The sequence below is a fragment of the Lactuca serriola genome, chromosome 1, assembly GCF_051521515.1.
Source record: "Lactuca serriola cultivar US96UC23 chromosome 1, Lser_US96UC23_V15, whole genome shotgun sequence".
Classification (NCBI taxonomy): domain Eukaryota; kingdom Viridiplantae; phylum Streptophyta; class Magnoliopsida; order Asterales; family Asteraceae; genus Lactuca; species Lactuca serriola.
Genome location: NC_136408.1, coordinates 116,929,560 through 116,949,262, shown reverse-complemented (window position 1 = coordinate 116,949,262; position 19,703 = coordinate 116,929,560). Strand labels below are relative to the sequence as shown.

Sequence of the window (19,703 nt, the reverse complement as noted above, 5' to 3'; positions counted from 1 at the left end):
GTTTGAGAGTACTTTGCATTACTTTCGATAGGCGTATCAATTGTTCGATTATCCGTGAGTAAAGCATGTTCAAACAAATCTGAAATATACTTCGTTTGAGATAAAAGATGACCCTTTGGAGATTGAGAAACTTCAATCCCCAAGAAATAACGAAGTAATCCCAAGTCTCTCATACCAAAACGGTGAGCCAAATCACGCTTTAAAGACTCTATACCATCATGATCATCACCAGTAATAATCATGCCATCGACGTATAAGGAAAGAATAATCCGACCTACATTCGTACATCGAATAAATAGAGCTGAATCATGGTTACTTGGTTGAAAACCAAGAGAAGTAATAAATTTAGAAAATTGCTCAAACCAAGCACGAGGGGCTTGTTTGAGGCCATATAGAGCCTTCCGAAGTCGACAAACTTCACCTGGTCGATGAGCAATACCAGGGGGAGCAGACATGTATACTTCTTCATGAAGATCACCATTCAAGAAAGCATTCTTGACATCCATTTAGTAAATCTTCCATTGGCGAATCGAAGAAACTGCAATCAAGGTGCGAACAGTCGTCATTTTTGCAACAGGAGCAAACGTCTCCTCATAATCCATACCATACTTTTGCGCGTACCCTTTCGCAACAAGTCTGGTTTTATAACGCTCAATGGATCCATCAGACTTTGTTTTGATTTTATAAACCCAACGACAACCTATCGTGTGTTTTCCAGGTGGAAGCGGAACCAGGTCCCATGCATGAGTCTGATAAAGAGCTGCAAGTTCCTCAGCCATAGCGGTCTGCCAAAGGGGATCAGAAATGGACTCTTTATAGGATGTTGGCTCAGAGAGACAATGTACATTAGCAATAAAAGAGGCAAAAGCCGGTGAGTAAGAGGAATAGACAAATTCAGGAAGCTTTGTGACCTTCTTATTACGATAAGGTCTCGATGGAGAGGGCTCTTGATGATTTACAGGCAGAGGATCAACGATAGGTGTTGGATCAGCAGCAAGTGGTGGATCAGTGGCATGTGGTGGATCATCAATGTCAATGCTAAACGGATCAATAGTACGAAGCTCCTCTCGGGTGGCATCATGTGACTGAACAGGAATGCTATAGAATGGAATATGCTCCAAAAAGGTGACATTGCGAGATACATACAGTTTCTGATTTGAAGGATCATAGCACCGATAACCTTTCTGACCAATACCATATCCCAGAAAAACACAAAGAGCTAATTTTGAAGACAACTTATCTCTCTCTACATGAGGCTTCAAGACAAAACATGTACACCCAAACACTCGTAATGAAGACTAATCTGGGAGTTGTCCAAACAACATTTCATAAGGAGACTTCCCCGAAGGGTAAGCAGTACGAATGCGATTAATAACATAAGTAGCGGTATGAACAGCTTCTCCCCAAAACTGTAACGCCCGGGTTTCAGGGCTAAGCATTTTTGTCAATTTAATAGTCTAGGTCAACTCTTGTAACTCTTTTTGAAGTAATAAAGATGAAATATTTGAGTATTATGTGAATTATGTGCTTATAATTTAATTATAAATGTATAATTAATAAATAATAAAAATAAACGTCAAAATTAAAGTATAAGATAATCCCGATATCTCTACATAAAGTTGTAGAATATGTCTCAAGGTTTCCGTACATATAAAGAATGCCGAAATCCGAGTTATAACGAAGAAGTTATGACCCGTCGAAGTTTTACGGTAAAACCGGCACGGCACCGGGAAGCGTAAATAGTGAATTTACGATAGAGCAAGATTTAGCCTTAGCAATCTAAACGAAAGTCGTAGAATATGTTAAACTAAGAACATCGATAAAAAGAACGCCCAAATCTGACTTCGTATGAAGAAGTTATGATTTTTCGAAGTTTCGGAATAGCAGTGTACAACCCGAAATTCGAATATTAGATCAAGCGGTTTTTAGCCGACACGACCTGAACGAGAATCGGAGATCTCGTTAAGGGTAGCGTAACGAGAAAAAGATGGGTGAAAACGGATGTCGGATGAAGAAGTTATGAGGATTTAACGGACCAATCGTGTCCTGGCCCGTTAATAATATAAAATTTAAAATCGAGTCAAAATTAGCCGACGGAGTCTAAACGAAAGTTGTAGAGTACGTTCCCACCTTCGCGTGGATATAAAGAACGTCGAAAACGGAGGTCGTACGCGAAAGTTACGAATTTTTAAAGTTGAAGTGTGAAAATGCGAAGTCTATTGCGAGGCTGATGACGTGGCTGCATCTGGGCCGCCCATCGCTGATGAAGGAACGCGCTTCGGATGATGACACCTGCCCTCGCTGTACGCTCCGCGTCCGAATCCAGTACGCCCCGCGTACCCTCGCCCTTATCTCTTCCGGAGTGCTAGCCAGCTGGTCCGAGGTGGCGCTCCTATCCGATGACTACGCCCCGCGTAGGTCCGAGGTACGCCGAGCGTACCGAGGCCTCGCAGGGCTATAAAAAGGGGCCGATTTTCCTTCATTTCTCACACCTTTTTCACTTCTCTCTCTAACTTCTTTCTCTCTCTACAACCCCAAAACACCTCTAAACCCTAGTTAAGCCCCTTAGCACCCTAGGGAAGCCCCGAGGCTCCCGGAGTCCCGAGAAAAAGGAGTTTTTCGGTTTCGAAACGTTGCTCCAATCAAGTCCCGGTTCTCGATAAAAATCGCTGTAAGTGTGCTACGCTTACGCAATTTTTAATATAGCTTTCAAATAATTATAGGAATGTTATTAGGTCCTTAAAATAATTATTTGGGCTATTATTATGAGTTATATCGAGTATTATTAACGCTTAATAATACTCGGACTAATTAATTTGTCGCGGTTATCGTTAAACTAAACCCTAGTGGTATCGATACTAGGTTTTATCAAGGAATATCGTTTTGAGAGTATCGAAGCGCTGTCCGAGTGCTGAGTCACCACCTAATCAGGTGAGTGCATAGTTACTTTCAGCTTACACATAGATATGAAGTATTTTATATAAATTACGTGCTATGTGTGCATATTATCTGAATACTTGCTATCTATGCTGGATGAACATTGTTATACATGTTTTCAATGATTTAAACTGTATATGTATTTTATATCTACGAAAATGTTGGGGTAAAACATGGGTAGATATAATAGCTGATGTGTGATAAAATGATGAGAGGCCTCGATGTTGATGTTGTTGTTTCTGTCATCTAGCGGAGTATGGATGACGACCACGGACTCTTCTAGACAGTCCAGTGGAACACTAGCAGGCTCGCAACCTGTAGGTGTTTGTGAACGACGTGTTCACCAGTGTACTCCATCCCCCACATGGTTGCCTTTAGGACATTTATTGCTGAGGAATCCCCTTAGTAGTAGTGTCCGTCCCGATGATGATCCTTAGGCTAGGTCCCTTATGATAGGTGTTTAGGGACGTAAAGTGAGGATAACGGGAACGGGTAATTGGGTTATTATTGATTGATGAAATTAATAAACTTAATTATTGTGGGTTGAAAACCCTATGTGCTCACCAGGCTCCCAAGCCTGACCCACTCAGTTTTATGTATTACAGGTAGTGGCGCATGAGCATAGATGTGATGTTTTGGACGAGGGATTACGGATATAGGCCTGTAGATATGAAATAATGTAGTAAGGCTTATATTGTACTGTTTATGCTTTTGATCTGTACGAACATGACATCCCAAGTCTTTTAATGAAATACATTTCTATGGAAATGCTTTTGATAAATCTTTATCATATTTTGTTTTGGGACAAATTCCGCAACACTTTCATTTAAAATGTAACTCTGATTTTTAAACAAAGCATAAACAAACCGGTCTTTTCTGGCCGTGATTTTGGGGATGTCACAGTTGGTATCAGAGCATTAGTTTAAGCGAACTAGGAATTTGTAGGATTTCTAGACTTAAACTTAGAATGCTAAGCGATGATTGTGAGGTGTGAGCACTAGCTTATTTTAGGAATTGTGCCTAAAATACTTTTATGTGCTAAATGCTTTATGCATGATATGCTGTTATTTTTTTCGGATCTATGGTCTGTTGCCGACCGGATCTGGAAACCTTATGTGTTTAGGATTTTAAACGTACGACTACGCTATTAGAACTAGCATGTAAACGTTTCGGAGTGATAAGGACGATTTAAAACGTCTCTCCTAAATAAAGATCTGAATTCGCCTTATTCGGTGTATAGATCAAGATGGTAAGGACCCGTAGCGGAAACGTAAACGCAAATGGGAACGGACACCAACCCCCAGTGGTTCAGCAAATACCTATTGTTGAAGAAGTTGCACCTGAGCCAGTTACCATGGCTGGAGTTCAAGCCATGATTCAGGCTATGCTAGCTGAACAAAGGGAAGAAATGAGACGGATGCTCCGCGAGAATAGGAACGACCCTACCATACATGTTGAACCGACGGAGCCAGTTCCCGAGCCATCTGAGGAAGGGAACTACAGCCGTCAAGTGATTCAAATAGGGACTCAAGGTGAACAAAGGGATGGCCCAGAAGGGAGAAACAACAAGGATGGGCGGATGTACAAAAATTTCTTAGGTGCAAAACCACCAAGTCTCTCAGGAAGCCCAAAGCCTGTTGAGATTATGGACTGGATCTCCAAGATGGAGATGGTGTTTGAGAGCTGCGACTGCAATGAGAAGCAGAAGACTGTCTTCGCTGTGAGACAATTGAAAACTGGAGTCTTGAGCTGGTGGAAGCTATTGGCAGATACGATGCCACGAGGAGAAGCCCTGAAAATGTCATGGGATGAGTTCTTGGAACAACTGAAGGCACAGTACTGTTCAGAGATAGACCTGATTGATCTGAACAATGAGTTCCAAAATTTGAAGAAGGGGAGAATGAGCATCGATGACTATGCTGCTGCATTTACGGAAAAGATGAAGTTGTTTCCATACCTAGTGCCAACCGAACTTTCTAAAATTGAGAAATTCGCAAACGGACTGCCGGCTGACTTTGGCCCAACAGTCAAGATGGCAACCACTCTGAAATCAGCTGTTCGAGCAGCTAAGAATGTGGAGACCCAACAAAAGGAAAGGGGTCTGGAAAGGGCTGAGGTCGGTGAGAAACGGAAGTTCGATGGATCCTCGAAGTCCAACAAGAAGAGTAGATTCTCGAAACCTGGTTCGAGAGGAGGAGGATCAGAAACCAAGTGGTGTGACAAGTGCAAGAAGAAACACTTTGGGAAGTGTGATGGAGGGGTCACTTGTTACAAATGCGGAAAGCCTGGGCACTATGCCAATGAATGCACCCTCAACCAGAAGGCCTGTTATGGGTGTAATGAAGAAGGGCACATTTTGAAGGACTGCCCGAAGAAGAAGGAGACAGGAAGACCCAACATACCACCGAAGCCGAAGGCGAGAGCCTTCCAGATGACGCTCGAGGCTGCAAAGGAGGCAGCAGACGTCGCTTCAGGTACCTTTCTTGTAAATGGTTTGCCTGCAAATATACTATTTGATTCCGGAGCCAACTACTCCTTTGTGTCGCATAAATTTGGTGGGAAATTAGCATTGCCTGTAGAAAAACTAGATAATACCCTAATTGTAGAAGTTGCCAGTGGCAAATTCGTACCTGTTAGTAATCATATTAGGAACATCGTCATTGACCTAAACGGAAACGAATTCCACGAAGAGCTATTACCCATAGAGTTAAACGGTTTCGACATCGTTTTGGGTATGGATTGGCTTAGCGCTAACGATGCTGAGATTCAATGCCGAAAGAAGATAGTAAAGGTAAACCCACCCGGAAAAGAATCATTTATGGTGTACGGGGACAAATGCAGAGTGAATTCTGGAATCATCTCCCTGATGAAAGCCAGGAAATGTTTGTCAAAGGGATGTGCATCATACTTGGCATTCGTAATCAATGCCAAGAAGGAGAAGAAAGAGGTGCAGAATATACCGGTTGTGTGTGATTATCCGGAAGTCTTTCCCGAAGATCTTCCCGGATTACCACCTGATAGACAAGTGGAGTTTTGTATAGACTTGTTACCAGGAACAACACCAATAGCAAAGGCACCTTACCGATTAGCACCGACGGAGATGAAGGAGCTCATGACGCAACTTCAGGAGCTGTTGGACAACGGTTTTATTCGACCTAGTTCATCACCCTGGGGAGCTCCGGTGTTATTCGTAAAGAAGAAGGACGGAAGCATTAGGATGTGCATAGACTACCGAGAGCTGAATAAGGCAACGGTAAAGAACAAGTATCCATTGCCGAGGATTGATGACCTATTCGATCAGCTGCAAGGTTCGAGCTACTTCTCAAAGATCGATCTTAGGTCAGGATATCATCAGCTGAAGGTGAGGGAGCAGGATATTGAAAAGACTGCATTCAGAACAAGATATGGACACTATGAGTTCTTGGTTATGTCATTCGGACTAACCAATGTTCCCGCAGCATTCATGGATTTAATGAATAGGGTTTGTAAACCATTCCTCGATAAATCTGTGATAGTGTTCATCGACGACATTCTCATCTACTCGAAAAGCCAAGAGGAGCATGGCAAGCATCTACGGGAAGTATTAGAAGTGTTGAAAAAGGAGAAGCTTTTTGCAAAGTTCTCCAAATGCGACTTTTGGATACGGGAAGTCCAATTCTTGGGTCATGTTGTTAACCAGGAGGGAATAATGGTTGACCCCGCAAAGATCGAGGCTGTAATGAAGTGGGAATGCCCAAAGAGTCCCACGGAAATTCGAAGCTTTCTAGGATTAGCCGGATATTATCGACGATTTATCCAAGGCTTTTCTTCGATAGCTGCTCCATTAACAGCTTTGACTCATAAAGGAGCTATGTATACGTGGAGTGAGAAACACGATGAGGCATTCGAGAAGCTAAAGAAGAAGTTATGTGAAGCACCGATACTTTCTCTACCCGATGGAGTCGAAGATTTCGCGGTTTATAGTGACGCTTCTGGAGTCGGGTTGGGTTGTGTTCTGACCCAAAGAGAAAAGGTGATAGCATACACATCTCGACAATTGAAAGAGCACGAAAAGAACTACCCCACTCATGATCTGGAGTTGGCAGCGGTAGTTTTTGCCTTAAAGATATGGAGGCATTACCTCTACGGCACGAAGTGCAAGCTCTTCACTGATCATAAGAGTCTCCAGTATCTCTTTAATCAGAAGGAGTTGAACATGAGGCAACGACGCTGGCTAGAACTTCTCAAGGACTACGACTGTGAGATACTTTACCACCCAGGTAAAGCAAATATTGTCGCTGATGCTCTCAGTCGGAAAGTCAATCTGGAAAGGAAAAGGCCAAGAGCGTTAAGAATTGAAGTCGTTTCGACGATTGTCGAAAGTATCAGGAAAGCTCAAGAAGAAGCTTTAGAGAAAAATGACCGAAAGGAAGAACGTTTGGGAAGAACGTTAGTGTTCGGTACAAACAGTCGAGGACTGAAGGTATTCCAAGATCGAATTTGGGTACCTAAGACGGGAGGAATAAGAGATCTTCTGATGGAAGAAGCACACAAGACCATGTACTCGATTCATCCCGGTAGCACTAAAATGTATAGGGACCTAAAACCCTACTACTGGTGGCCGACGATGAAGCTCGATGTTGCGAAGTATGTGGCCGAGTGCGTAACATGTGCGAGGGTTAAGGCACAACATCAGAAACCGTATGGGAGTTTAGAACCTTTACCTGTACCCATGGGTAAATGGGAAGACATCACCATGGATTTTGTGACTAAACTGCCCAGGACGAAGAACGGTCACGACATGATTTGGGTAGTCGTGGATCGTTTCACCAAGAGTGCACACTTCATAGCAGCCAACGAGAAGTGGTCTATGGATAAGCTCGCAAATGCTTACATGAAGGAAATTGTAAGACTTCACGGTGTTCCTCTTACGATTGTATCAGATCGTGATAGTCGTTTCACGTCAAGGTTTTGGAGGAGTCTACAAGAGGAGTTGGGTACAAAGTTGTGTTTGAGTACTGCTTACCATCCGCAAACTGATGGCCAGAGCGAAAGAACGATTCAGACACTGGAAGATATGCTGAGAGCATGTACCCTCGAATTCCAAGGAAATTGGGACGAGCACTTACCTCTGGTAGAATTTTCCTACAACAATAGTTTTCACTCGAGCATCAAGATGGCACCTTACCAAGCCTTGTATGGACAAAAGTGTCGTACGCCGTCTTGTTGGCTTGAAGCCGGAGAGAAGCAGTTTATGGGCCCCGAGATAGTCCATGAGACTGCCGAAAAGTTGAAGGTGATTAGGGAAAGAATGTTAGCAGCTCAGGATCGTCAGAAGAGCTATGCTGACAAGAAAAGACGACCGATAACCTTCGAGGTTGGGGATTCTGTTCTGCTTAAAGTCTCACCATGGAAGGGACTTATACGATTTGGGAAACGAGGAAAGTTGAGTCCAAGGTTTATTGGACCGTTCAAAGTTCTTCAGAAGATAGGGAACCAAGCTTACAAGTTGGAATTGCCCGAAGAACTCAATGGTATTCATAACACTTTCCATGTGTGTTATTTGAGGAAATTCACGGGAGATGTTCCCGACATAATTCCAATCTCAGAGTTAAGGATGGATGAGAATAAAAGGCTGATCGAAGAGCCTGAGGCAATTGTTGACCGTAAGACTAAGAAGTTACGACGCAAGATGGTCGACTTGGTGCTAGTCCGATGGAAACATTCGAATGGGCCGAATCTCACTTGGGAAACAGAGGATGACATGATGAGTCGCTATCCACATCTGTTTGCTGATGCATGATTCCGGGACGGAATCATCCTAAGGGGGAGAGAATTGTAACGCCCGGGTTTCAGGGCTAAGCATTTTTGTCAATGTAATAGTCTAGGTCAACTCTTGTAACTCTTTTTGAAGTAATAAAGATGAAATATTTGAGTATTATGTGAATTATGTGCTTATAATTTAATTATAAATGTATAATTAATAAATAATAAAAATAAGCGTCAAAATTAAAGTATAATATAATCCCGATATCTCTACATAAAGTTGTAGAATATGTCTCAAGGTTTCCGTACATATAAAGAATGCCGAAATCCGAGTTATAACGAAGAAGTTATGACCCGTCGAAGTTTTACGGTAAAACCGGCACGACACCGGGAAGCGTAAATAGTGAATTTACGATAGAGCAAGATTTAGCCTTAGCAATCTAAACGAAAGTCGTAGAATATGTTAAACTAAGAACATCGATAAAAAGAACGCCCAAATCTGACTTCGTATGAAGAAGTTATGATTTTTCGAAGTTTCGGAATAGCAGTGTACAGCCCGAAATTCGAATATTAGATCGAGCGGTTTTTAGCCGACACGACCTGAACGAGAATCGGAGATCTCGTTAAGGGTAGCGTAACGAGAAAAAGATGGGTGAAACGGATGTCGGATGAAGAAGTTATGAGGATTTAACGGACCAATCGTGTCCCGGCCCGTTAATAATATAAAATTTAAAATCGAGCCAAAATTAGCCGACGGAGTCTAAACGAAAGTTGTAGAGTACGTTCCCACCTTCGCGTGGATATAAAGAACGTCGAAAACGGAGGTCGTACGCGAAAGTTACGAATTTTTAAAGTTGAAGTGTGAAAATGCGAAGTCTGTTGCGAGGCTGATGACGTGGCTGCATCTGGGCCGCCCATCGCTGATGAAGGAACGCGCTTCGGATGATGACACCTGCCCTCGCTGTACGCTCCGCGTCCGAAGCCAGTACGCCCCGCGTACCCTCGCCCTTATCTCTTCCGGAGTGCTAGCCAGCTGGTCCGAGGTGGCGCTCCTATCCGATGACTACGCCCCGCGTAGGTCCGAGGTACGCCCAGCGTACCGAGGCCTCGCAGGGCTATAAAAAGGGGCCGATTTTCCTTCATTTCTCACACCTTTTTCACTTCTCTCTCTAACTTCTTTCTCTCTCTACAACCCCAAAACACCTCTAAACCCTAGATAAGCCCCTTAGCACCCTAGGGAAGCCCCGAGGCTCCCGGAGTCCCGAGAAAAAGGAGTTTTTCGGTTTCGAAACGTTGCTCCAATCAAGTCCCGGTTCTCGATAAAAATCGCTGTAAGTGTGCTACGCTTACGCAATTTTTAATATAGCTTTCAAATAATTATAGGAATGTTATTAGGTCCTTAAAATAATTATTTGGGCTATTATTATGAGTTATATCGAGTATTATTAACGCTTAATAATACTCGGACTAATTAATTTGTCGCGGTTATCGTTAAACTAAACCCTAGTGGTATCGATACTAGGTTTTATCGAAGGAATATCGTTTTGAGAGTATCGAAGCGCTGTCCGAGTGCTGAGTCACCACCTAATCAGGTGAGTGCATAGTTACTTTCAGCTTACACATAGATATGAAGTATTTTATATAAATTACGTGCTATGTGTGCATATTATCTGAATACTTGCTATCTATGCTGGATGAACATTGTTATACATGTTTTCAATGATTTAAACTGTATATGTATTTTATATCTACGAAAATGTTGGGGTAAAACATGGGTAGATATAATAGCTGATGTGTGATAAAATGATGAGAGGCCTCGATGTTGATGTTTTTGTTTCTGTCATCTAGCGGAGTATGGATGACGACCACGGACTCTTCTAGACAGTCCAGTGGAACACTAGCAGGCTCGCAACCTGTAGGTGTTTGTGAACGACGTGTTCACCGGTGTACTCCATCCCCCACATGGTTGCCTTTAGGACATTTATTGCTGAGGAATCCCCTTAGTAGTAGTGTCCGTCCCGATGATGATCCTTAGGCTAGGTCCTTTATGATAGGTGTTTAGGGACGTAAAGTGAGGATAACGGGAATGGGTAATTGGGTTATTATTGATTGATGAAATTAATAAACTTAATTATTGTGGGTTGAAAACCCTATGTGCTCACCAGGCTCCCAAGCCTGACCCACTCAGTTTTATGTATTATAGGTAGTGGCGCATGAGCATAGATGTGATGTTTTGGACGAGGGATTACGGATATAGGCCTGTAGATATGAAATAATGTAGTAAGGCTTATATTGTACTGTTTATGCTTTTGATCTGTACGAACATGACATCCCAAGTCTTTTAATGAAATACATTTCTATGGAAATGCTTTTGATAAATCTTTATCATATTTTGTTTTGGGACAAATTCCGCAACACTTTCATTTAAAATGTAACTCTGATTTTTAAACAAAGAATAAACAAACCGGTCTTTTCTGGCCGTGATTTTGGGGATGTCACAAAAACATATTGGGAACTTGAGTAGAGAGTAGTTGTCACAACCAGGAAATTCGATGCCTTGTAAACATTTAACAATGATAACAATGTGAACCAACAATGTGAAAGCATGTAGGATGCTTATTCAATAACAACAGAATTCCAGTCAAACACTTCATACAAGCATTGCAAATGGTCAACAAAGAATTGGAAACCTTTGAAATCTCGGTTAAAGTCCATTTTGGACTAGGATTTCCTTATTGGACCTAATTGACCAATAAGCTTCCAATTTGACTACTTTGGACTTAGAACTCTTAAATGGGCTCTAATTGGACACACTTCTATTTATTTTAATATTTTAGTCCATATTGGGCCTAGAATGAAATAAAATACTTTAATGGACCTTATTGGGCCATAACTAACCCAATTAGCCCTAATGGGCCATAAAAATCATTTCTTGATTTACTTTGGGCCAAAAGTTATCTAAATTATCTATAATTTGGGCTTAGGAATTTAAGGGCCCAATCCTTTCCTTTTCCCCCCTCCATTCTCGGCCCAAGCCCAAAAGAAAGGAAGGGTTGACTTTTTGCATGCCACATCATTTTTGTTTGTGGGATAATTAGGTATTACACTTCAAACATCCATACACTTCTCATATTTCCATGCAACCTCACTCTTTATTCTCCTTCTCTTTTCTTCTCTCGACCGAAGACACAAAGAAACACACACACCTCACAATAAAAAAAATTCTCTCTAAATCACTTAAGACACATCTCTTCTTCTTCATCCAAAAATCTCGAATTTTGCTTGTGATTCAAGAGGTTTTCATCAAGTAGTTCACATCTTTGGTAAGTTATCTCTTTGATTCATAACATATCTTCTCCATTTTACCAACAATCTCTCATATCTCATACAAAACTTGTGATCTTGCACCTTAGAAACATCTAAGTTCGAGATCCTCCAAGAAAGCTTGCTAGGATCGAATCTTCTTCATCTTTTCCTTCAAAAACTGAAACCACACTCAAGGTGAGCTTCATACCCCTTTATTTTCGGTTTTCATGAGTTTTATGGGGGAGAATACAAGAAAATGTGTAGATCTATGTGTATGTGTATGCTATGTGTGATTTGATGCATGTATGTGTGTGATTTCATGTGCTTTGTGATAAATATGTTACCAAAAAGGGTGTAAACCCGAGATCTATGACATGAGAAAGGAAACAAACATAATCTAAGCTATTTTTCACAAAACAAGTCAAGAATAATAGCTTATAAGGTCATGATCAACATATTCTAACATAAAACCCATTTTTGGGCTTAAATTGTCAAAAATACAAAACTTGGGACACAAATCGACAAATCATAGTTTCTTGAAGGTCAAAAGGGTCAAAATAGTTTCTATAATCATTTTTCTGAATACAGAATTTTCAAGGGACTTAAAATGTAAATTTTTAGCTTAATGGGCTAATTTTTGGGCTTTTCGGCCCAATAAGCCTAAAAATGCGAAAAAGGATAAATTATAGGGGCTGAAATGAAACTTTTTGTAAAACAGGGGGTAATTAGCATAACCAAATCATTTTATGAGTCAAAAATGCTTTTCACTATCAAAAAGGACCAAAAATGTAAAGTTTATAGATTTTAGGCCAAAACTGTAAAACTTGTGAAAAATGGGTTTCTAACCGAGAAACACCATTCTGGAAGGGCAAAAGCTGTCAACAAAATAAATTTTGGGTTGAAACTGTGTTTTCATCAAATAAATGATACAAAAGTGTCAAGAAAACGTTTTAAGGACTAAAAATGAAATTCTTTTATATAAAAGTACCAAAAGGGTTATTTTTATAAAAGAAGGGTAGTGAAAAGGTCAAATCCCACTTTTAAACAAACTAATTCATTAATACAAAATACAAAACCCACAACTACTGACGATACGAAAAACAAATACACTTTCAACAACAAATATCGTTACAAACGAAGTGATTCGGTCTCGAATCCATACAAAACAACAAGCGTTGAACAAAACCATCTAAATAAATACGCAATAACTACGATAAGCAAGCTTACAAACTTTGGGCTTGGAAGTTTCAAATCATGCTTGTTGGGCCTTGCTAGCCCATTAACATGATCTTTGGGCCCAAAGGGAATATGCTTATGTGCTATTGGGCCTCCTATGACCTGATTTCATGTAAAAGGACTTTTAATGGCTATGATGTGCTATTGGGCCCTAGTGGCCCATTAGTATTGCTAGTGAGGTCAAGAAATCAAATGCGAGTTGGGACAACATGCCTTTCGCATTCCCGACAGCCTAAATAACTCACGGAAATAACGGGACTTCGTACTCCCCTTTTTCCTCGTTTGTTAGGCTTACGAGAAATCAAGGTAAACAGATTTAGGACGTTAATCAAAAGTAATCATGGTTGTTGGATTAAGTGAGTAGTAACGGGCGACGCCTTTAAGGATCGTTCGAAACCTGTAGTTATAAACTAGTCATTTTCTAATGCATGATTATAACGACTCACAAACCCTAATTAATCAAACGCCACGCAAGAAATCAAAATCATTCGTTGTGATGGTATAACAAATTGAGAATTCACTGTATTTTATGTATTGGGGAAAACAGAAGTTCAACATTTTTGATGAGATTAAAACTTAATCTTGAAGATCGATTAGATCTTAAATAGGTAAATAAATATTAAACAGCAAGAACACGAAAACAATAAACAACTCAAGAATGAATCAAACGTGTCGAATGATTATAAAATAACCCTCAGAAGAGCTCGATCAAGAACATCAACTGTAGAGGGTTAGAAGGTTTACAGGAACGATAACGAAAGAACTATGTAATGCTGTCTTCTTGTATCAATCTTATTCTCTAAATCGTTAACCTAATATGCATGCAAGCATATTCTTATATAGTAAACCTAACAGGCTCATGGTTGGACAGGCCCAAACCGGAGTACAAAACAATTGGACTAATAACCGAGCCCAATGACGCAATACTTAAACGAATCTTCAACCCAACAATTTCCCCCTTTGCGTCAATTGGAGCGAGATCTTCACTTGTTACTTGGGCCAGCAGCAGCGGCAGGTACCTTCTTCTTTACAGTCTGAAACAGACGAGAGATAAGAGCAAGTATCGTCTGTCTGAATCTGATGTACCATTGGATCATATCGTTGAAGTATTTGACATCGTCCGATGCATTCTCTTTACACCGATGGATGATCGACAGCACATGCTCAAGACAAGCATTGGTATAAAGATGTTTATCCGCTAAATCAAAGAGACATTTCTGTCCTTCTGCTCTAGTGAACATGACCGAATTACGCTTCGGGTCAATCTTGCCCATCTTCATTTGATTGAGATCACTGGCCGATCCAACAGGAGATATCTTTGGTTTCTTCTTGAAGACTGTGGCTATCTCCTGATCCATCAAGGCGACCTCCATGATGTAACAGACTATCATCCTTTTGAGATGGTCTATAATTGGACCATATTCAGCTTCATTCGTCAAAAGGATGTTATGCAAAACGATCCAATCATGAGGGTTGAGGTTCGGTAGATCTGCTAAGGATATAAGATGTTCGGTTCTTGCAGACCCTCTGATCACCCTGAACCGAACGTTGATGAATCTCCCTTCGGTATACGGCTTTAAAACCCGAACATTAACGATCTTCTGAGCGCTCCATGTTTGGTACTGTGGTTGAGCGGCCTTCAGATAGAATTCGATTAACTCCCTATCGACCTCAGGATTAGGATGAGGGACTTCAAAAATGTTGGAGAAGGCGTGGAAGATAAACGCCTTTCGAGTCAAGGGCATATCGAACTGCGAATCGACAGAATTGTAGCAGTCGAAGGAGATCACCGGTTCTAGCCATAGGATGCTAGGAGTATCTATGGCCTCCTTTATCATTCTCTCCCAAGTCCAAGCAGGGAAAAGAGTCTTCTTGCTCTCAAGGAGATCGTGGGCTTCTTTCTTCTTGCGTTCGGCTTCTTCAGCTTCTCGTGCCACACGAACATTATCATTTTCAACATTGCGACTGTTTTTGCGTTTAAGCAAGTCAGCAATGGTTTCTTTATCATCTTCATCTTCTTCCTCAGCTATTTTCTTTCCTTTATCCTTCACACCCGAACCCGAAGTTTGACCAGTCGGAGGAGGTTCGGTTGTGTGAGCAGCTTTTGAGAAAGGAGGTGGTTTCGATCCGGACTTCACTTCTCCCCCTTGTTTCGGATTGGACACGAAACTAGGTAGCCCTTCAATTTTGCTGAGAAGGTCCATGGCAGGAGTAAGTTTTTCAGCAAGGGTGCGCCTCACCGAATGATTGAGAATCGGATCGTGTGCTTCCAGGATGTTGGATAGGGCAGAGTGTACATCCGAAACACATGTTTTGATAACCTCCCGTTCGGATCGAAGAGTTTCAATCTGTTGCTGATAGTTTGAAAGCTGAGTGCTCTTGACCTTAAGGGTGGTGGTTTTACTTGCCAGAATGTCCATTAACGAGTTTTCGGCAGCGAGATCCTCTTGAAGTTTAGCGAGGCGCTCGTCAATGGAGGCACGAAGGGCCGAGTTGTCGTTGTTGATGGATTGGCGAAGGGTAGCGAACGACTGCAACTCCGTTGAGACGAACGTGGCCAATTGTTGAACGATTGGTTCCAACGTTGTCTTTGTAGCATCAGCGCTCTCCTGTAAGGACTTCAACAGGGAAGAGGCTTCAGAGAATAGTTTATTGACTTTTGCGGTCGCAGCCTCACAAACTCTTGTGGAGGCGTCTATGGCGGCAGTGGCTGAAGCGACGGAATCATGCTGAGCCCTGGAGAAGGCATCAACAATCTTCTGAAGAGCGGCTTCAGAGAGAGAGGACTGAGTGTTGGAGGATGAAGCAAGAAGCAAGTCAACCTTCTCGTTTAGCTCCTTAAGATGCTTCTTTGTTACTGGAGCATCGTCCTCGTCGTCGCTTTGAACCTGAAACGGACTAAAGTAGACCGAATCGAAGGTCAAATTTTCCCCTCCAAGGAAAGGGTTATCTCCATCAGAGGCATGCTCTGGAGATGTTGGGGGTGGGGAAGCTGGGGGTTGTAACAGCCCGGAATTCCAGGTATTGTTATAATTATGATTTTGGGTGTTTTAAGAGGGGACTCGGCGAGTTGGAGCTCAGACTCGCCGAGTAGGATCGCGGATCTGGTCGCAGGTTCGCGACTGGACTCGACGAGTCAGGATATGGACTCAGCGAGTCCGCGCTGTTTAGCGAAACCCTAACCGTCCAGGTTTGGGACATATATAAGGGGCCTTATGGCCGTCATTGTTCACCCTAGTCCTGTGAGTGAAGCCCTAATTCGATTGAGAGCATCTGGAGCAAGGTAGAAGGCCATTATTGATCTTGGAAGTGTTATTTTGCAAAAAGGAGGAGGCTTGGTTAAGGGAACATCAGGAGAAGCCATATTCTGAGAGTTGGGGACACAGAGCAACGTTATTCAGGTAGTATTTCGAGTTGATCCCTTCTATGTTGATGTGCATATGGATTTAGGGTTTATTGAACCCTTTTGTGGCTAGATTGAGTGTTTCCTTAGTCCCCCAAGCGATTGGAACACTATATTGGGACCTTTGGAAGTCCAGAGTGTCCCATGCCTGAGCATTTCGGGAATCAATGGAGGTTTTGGATTGGAATCCTTATGCCTTAGGTCAAAATGTGAATTATGAGTCATGGGGTGTATTATGAGCACCGAAATAAGGACTTTACGTGATGAACCAGTCTAGGAAGGTCAGACCTATGAATTGCCGGAGCAGATCTGACCTCAGAAAGCAGTTTGAGCGGTTGCATGGCATGGACTCGCCGAGTCCGATGAACAGACTCGGCGAGTAGCTTGAAGGTTAACTGGGACTCGCCGAGTTGTTCTTCAGACTCGGCGAGTTGAGTCGGGGTGGCCCCGCGATTCTTTCAGGAGAAACTCGTCGAGTCAAGGGGGATACTCGACGTGTAGAAAGGGAATCTTAGAGAATCGGTGAGTTGAGGGCGAGTGGACTCAGAGTTGTTGAACTCAGCGAGTCTCGGGGTGACTCGGCGAGTTAGATCGCGGATTGAGTGAAGTTCTGATTATGGGGACTCGGCGAGTCATAGGGTTGACTCGGCGAGTAGGGTCAGTCAGGGGTTGACTTTGACCTTGTCTTTGACCAAGGGTTGACCAGTGATTCCAGGGGTATTTTGGTAATTGTTGTTTATTGTTTGAGTTCAGTGCATTGGTGGCTGTCCAGAGGTGGAGATCATATCAGTGATCGGAGCAGCTTGAGCTATATGTTCAGTCGGCAGTTTCAAGGTGAGTTATCCTCACTATATCGCTAGGGTTTATGGCACCAAGGCCAACCTTTTTATCGGATGGAAATCCGGGTAGTTGTCAGTTGTTATGATATGGGTTGGAAGGCGTTATATGTTGTGGGCCGGAAGGCATTACGTGTTGTGGGCCGGAAGGCATTGCTATGTGGACCGGAAGGTCATGGCCTGGAAAGGCGTATGTGTGCATTTAGTATGTTGACTGATTCGTAGGGTGATGTTATGCTAGTGACTGGCTAGGTCGGTATCTTGAATAGAGTAATGCTATGTTATGTGGTCTGTTGATCAATTGCTGACTGTGAACTGTTATATGATTATGTGTTATGCGTATGATTGCTAGACCTGGGGTGTGACCCGGTATGCAGGGTCGTTCTATGTCCTGTTAGGTTATGTATGCTTTTATGCTGATATGTATGCTTATTATGTTATGGGCCGGAAGGCAATATGTTATGGGCCGGAAGGCATTGCGTTATGGGCCGGAAGGCGATATGTTTTGGACCGGAAGGTCGTGGCCTGGAAAGGCGTATATGTGGTTGGTATTTTGGGGGTATCTCACTAAGCTTTCGGGCTTACAGTTGTGGTTTTATGTTTTCAGGTTCTCAGGAGTCTGTGACAAGGCAAAGGCATGATCGTACCGTTCCTCGCGTTGATGTTTTATGATATGAACCTGGGAAAATACTCTGTTAAATAATGTATTGAAAACCTTTTTGTAACAATGTTATTAAAATGAGTGGTTTTTGAAAAGTTTTAATTGTTTTGAAATTTTGGTCGTTACAAGTTGGTATCAGAGCCTTGGTTTGAGTGAATTGGGGGAACATTCGTGTGACTCCAGTCTCAAATCGAGGAGGATTTTAAAAAGAGAAAATTTAAAATGGTTTTCAAATTAAGTAAAGGGAGGACGCGGAGGTACGATTAGCCGGAGCCAGTAAGTAACCCCAAGATACCATACATGATATTGTTTTATTTGAGCTTGATAGAACAGCATGCTAGAGTTAGGGTAGGGATCTTCAGGAATTCATGATAATGCTGCCTGATCTGTGATGCCTGTAGCCTAGGGTCCCTTATGGGAAATTCTCAGTGTTCCTCTAGTGGTGAGGGTTGATAGTTGTTATGCATGTTCTCTAGGGTATTGTGGTAGTACTTCATACAAATATGGGTAGGTGTGGAAGGCAGTATGGGCCCGTACTACTGAAAGCACGGGACCCATACACGTATCAAGGAGACCATGATCTCTAGGGTTGGGTTGCGAGAGTTGGATCCCAGGATTGTGGGGAGTGTCTGAGATTGGTATGGTGTCTTCGGTATGGAGATTTCGAGGCATGATGATAGTGGATCCGGATCAGGATCGGGAGCTGGAGAGCGAGTTCCGGGTGGATCGGTGCCGTCTGAGGTTATCGATCAGACGAGCACGAGCGAGTTGGATGCGAGGATTCGCGAGATCCTACGTGATGGGGTTGCTGCATTGTTCCGGGCTGAGTTGCCGGAATTGTTGGGTCTATCAAGACCGCCATGATTGAGTATTTTGATGAGCGATATGCGGCTCTCGCAGAGACGGCTGCCGCGGCGGCTACAGCGGCAAGGGGAGGAGCTAGTCGGGGTTTTCAGTATCGGGACTTCTATTATACGAAGCCTCCCACATTCGATGGAGTTCAGGACCCGATTGTTGCTATGAGATGGTTATTAGACATGGAGGGCTGTTTCTCCACGAGTTTATGCCCTGCTGATCAGAGGGTGAGGTGTGCTCTGAACCTATTGAGGCTCGGGGCAAAGGATTGGTGGAGATTGACCACGGGGTCATATTTCGATGCGCAGAGGGCTACGGTTTCATGGGATCAGTTCAGAGAGATGTTCAATCCTCGTTATGTTCCACGGGATGAGAGGGAGAGATTGGCTCGGGAGTTCCTTGAGCTGAAGCAGGACTCGGAGTCGGTGACTGAGATCACTAGGATGTGTATTGAGAGGGTGATGTTTTGCCCTAAGTTCGCTTCGGAGCAGGCTCAGATGCCCCGATATCTGAGTATGCCCAAGGGGGATATCAGACAGTTCGTGTCTGCGCAGAGGTGCGAGACCTTGTTGGAGTTACAGGAGGCCGCCATGCGGCGTGAGTTAGAGGTTGAGTTGCAGTTGCGTGAGCTGAGGCAGGCTCCGATGCAGTCGCAGCCGGCGCCGAAACGGTCCAGGACCGTTGATGTTAGAGTGGGGGATCGGAGCGGCCACACCTGTGGGAA

At 42.9% G+C, this 19,703-nt stretch overlaps 1 protein-coding gene across 1 annotated transcript in view; it reads right to left on the bottom strand.

Moving 5' to 3' along the window:
• Positions 1-506: 506 nt before the first annotated feature.
• The window catches only part of LOC145060480 (uncharacterized), a 35,777-nt gene continuing 16,580 nt past the window's right edge, over positions 507-19,703 (bottom strand). Inside the window, exon 2 of the mRNA XM_079008136.1 lies at positions 507-1,184. Coding sequence (XP_078864262.1) covers positions 507-1,184 — 678 coding nt within the window. The remainder of the gene's footprint in view (positions 1,185-19,703) is intronic.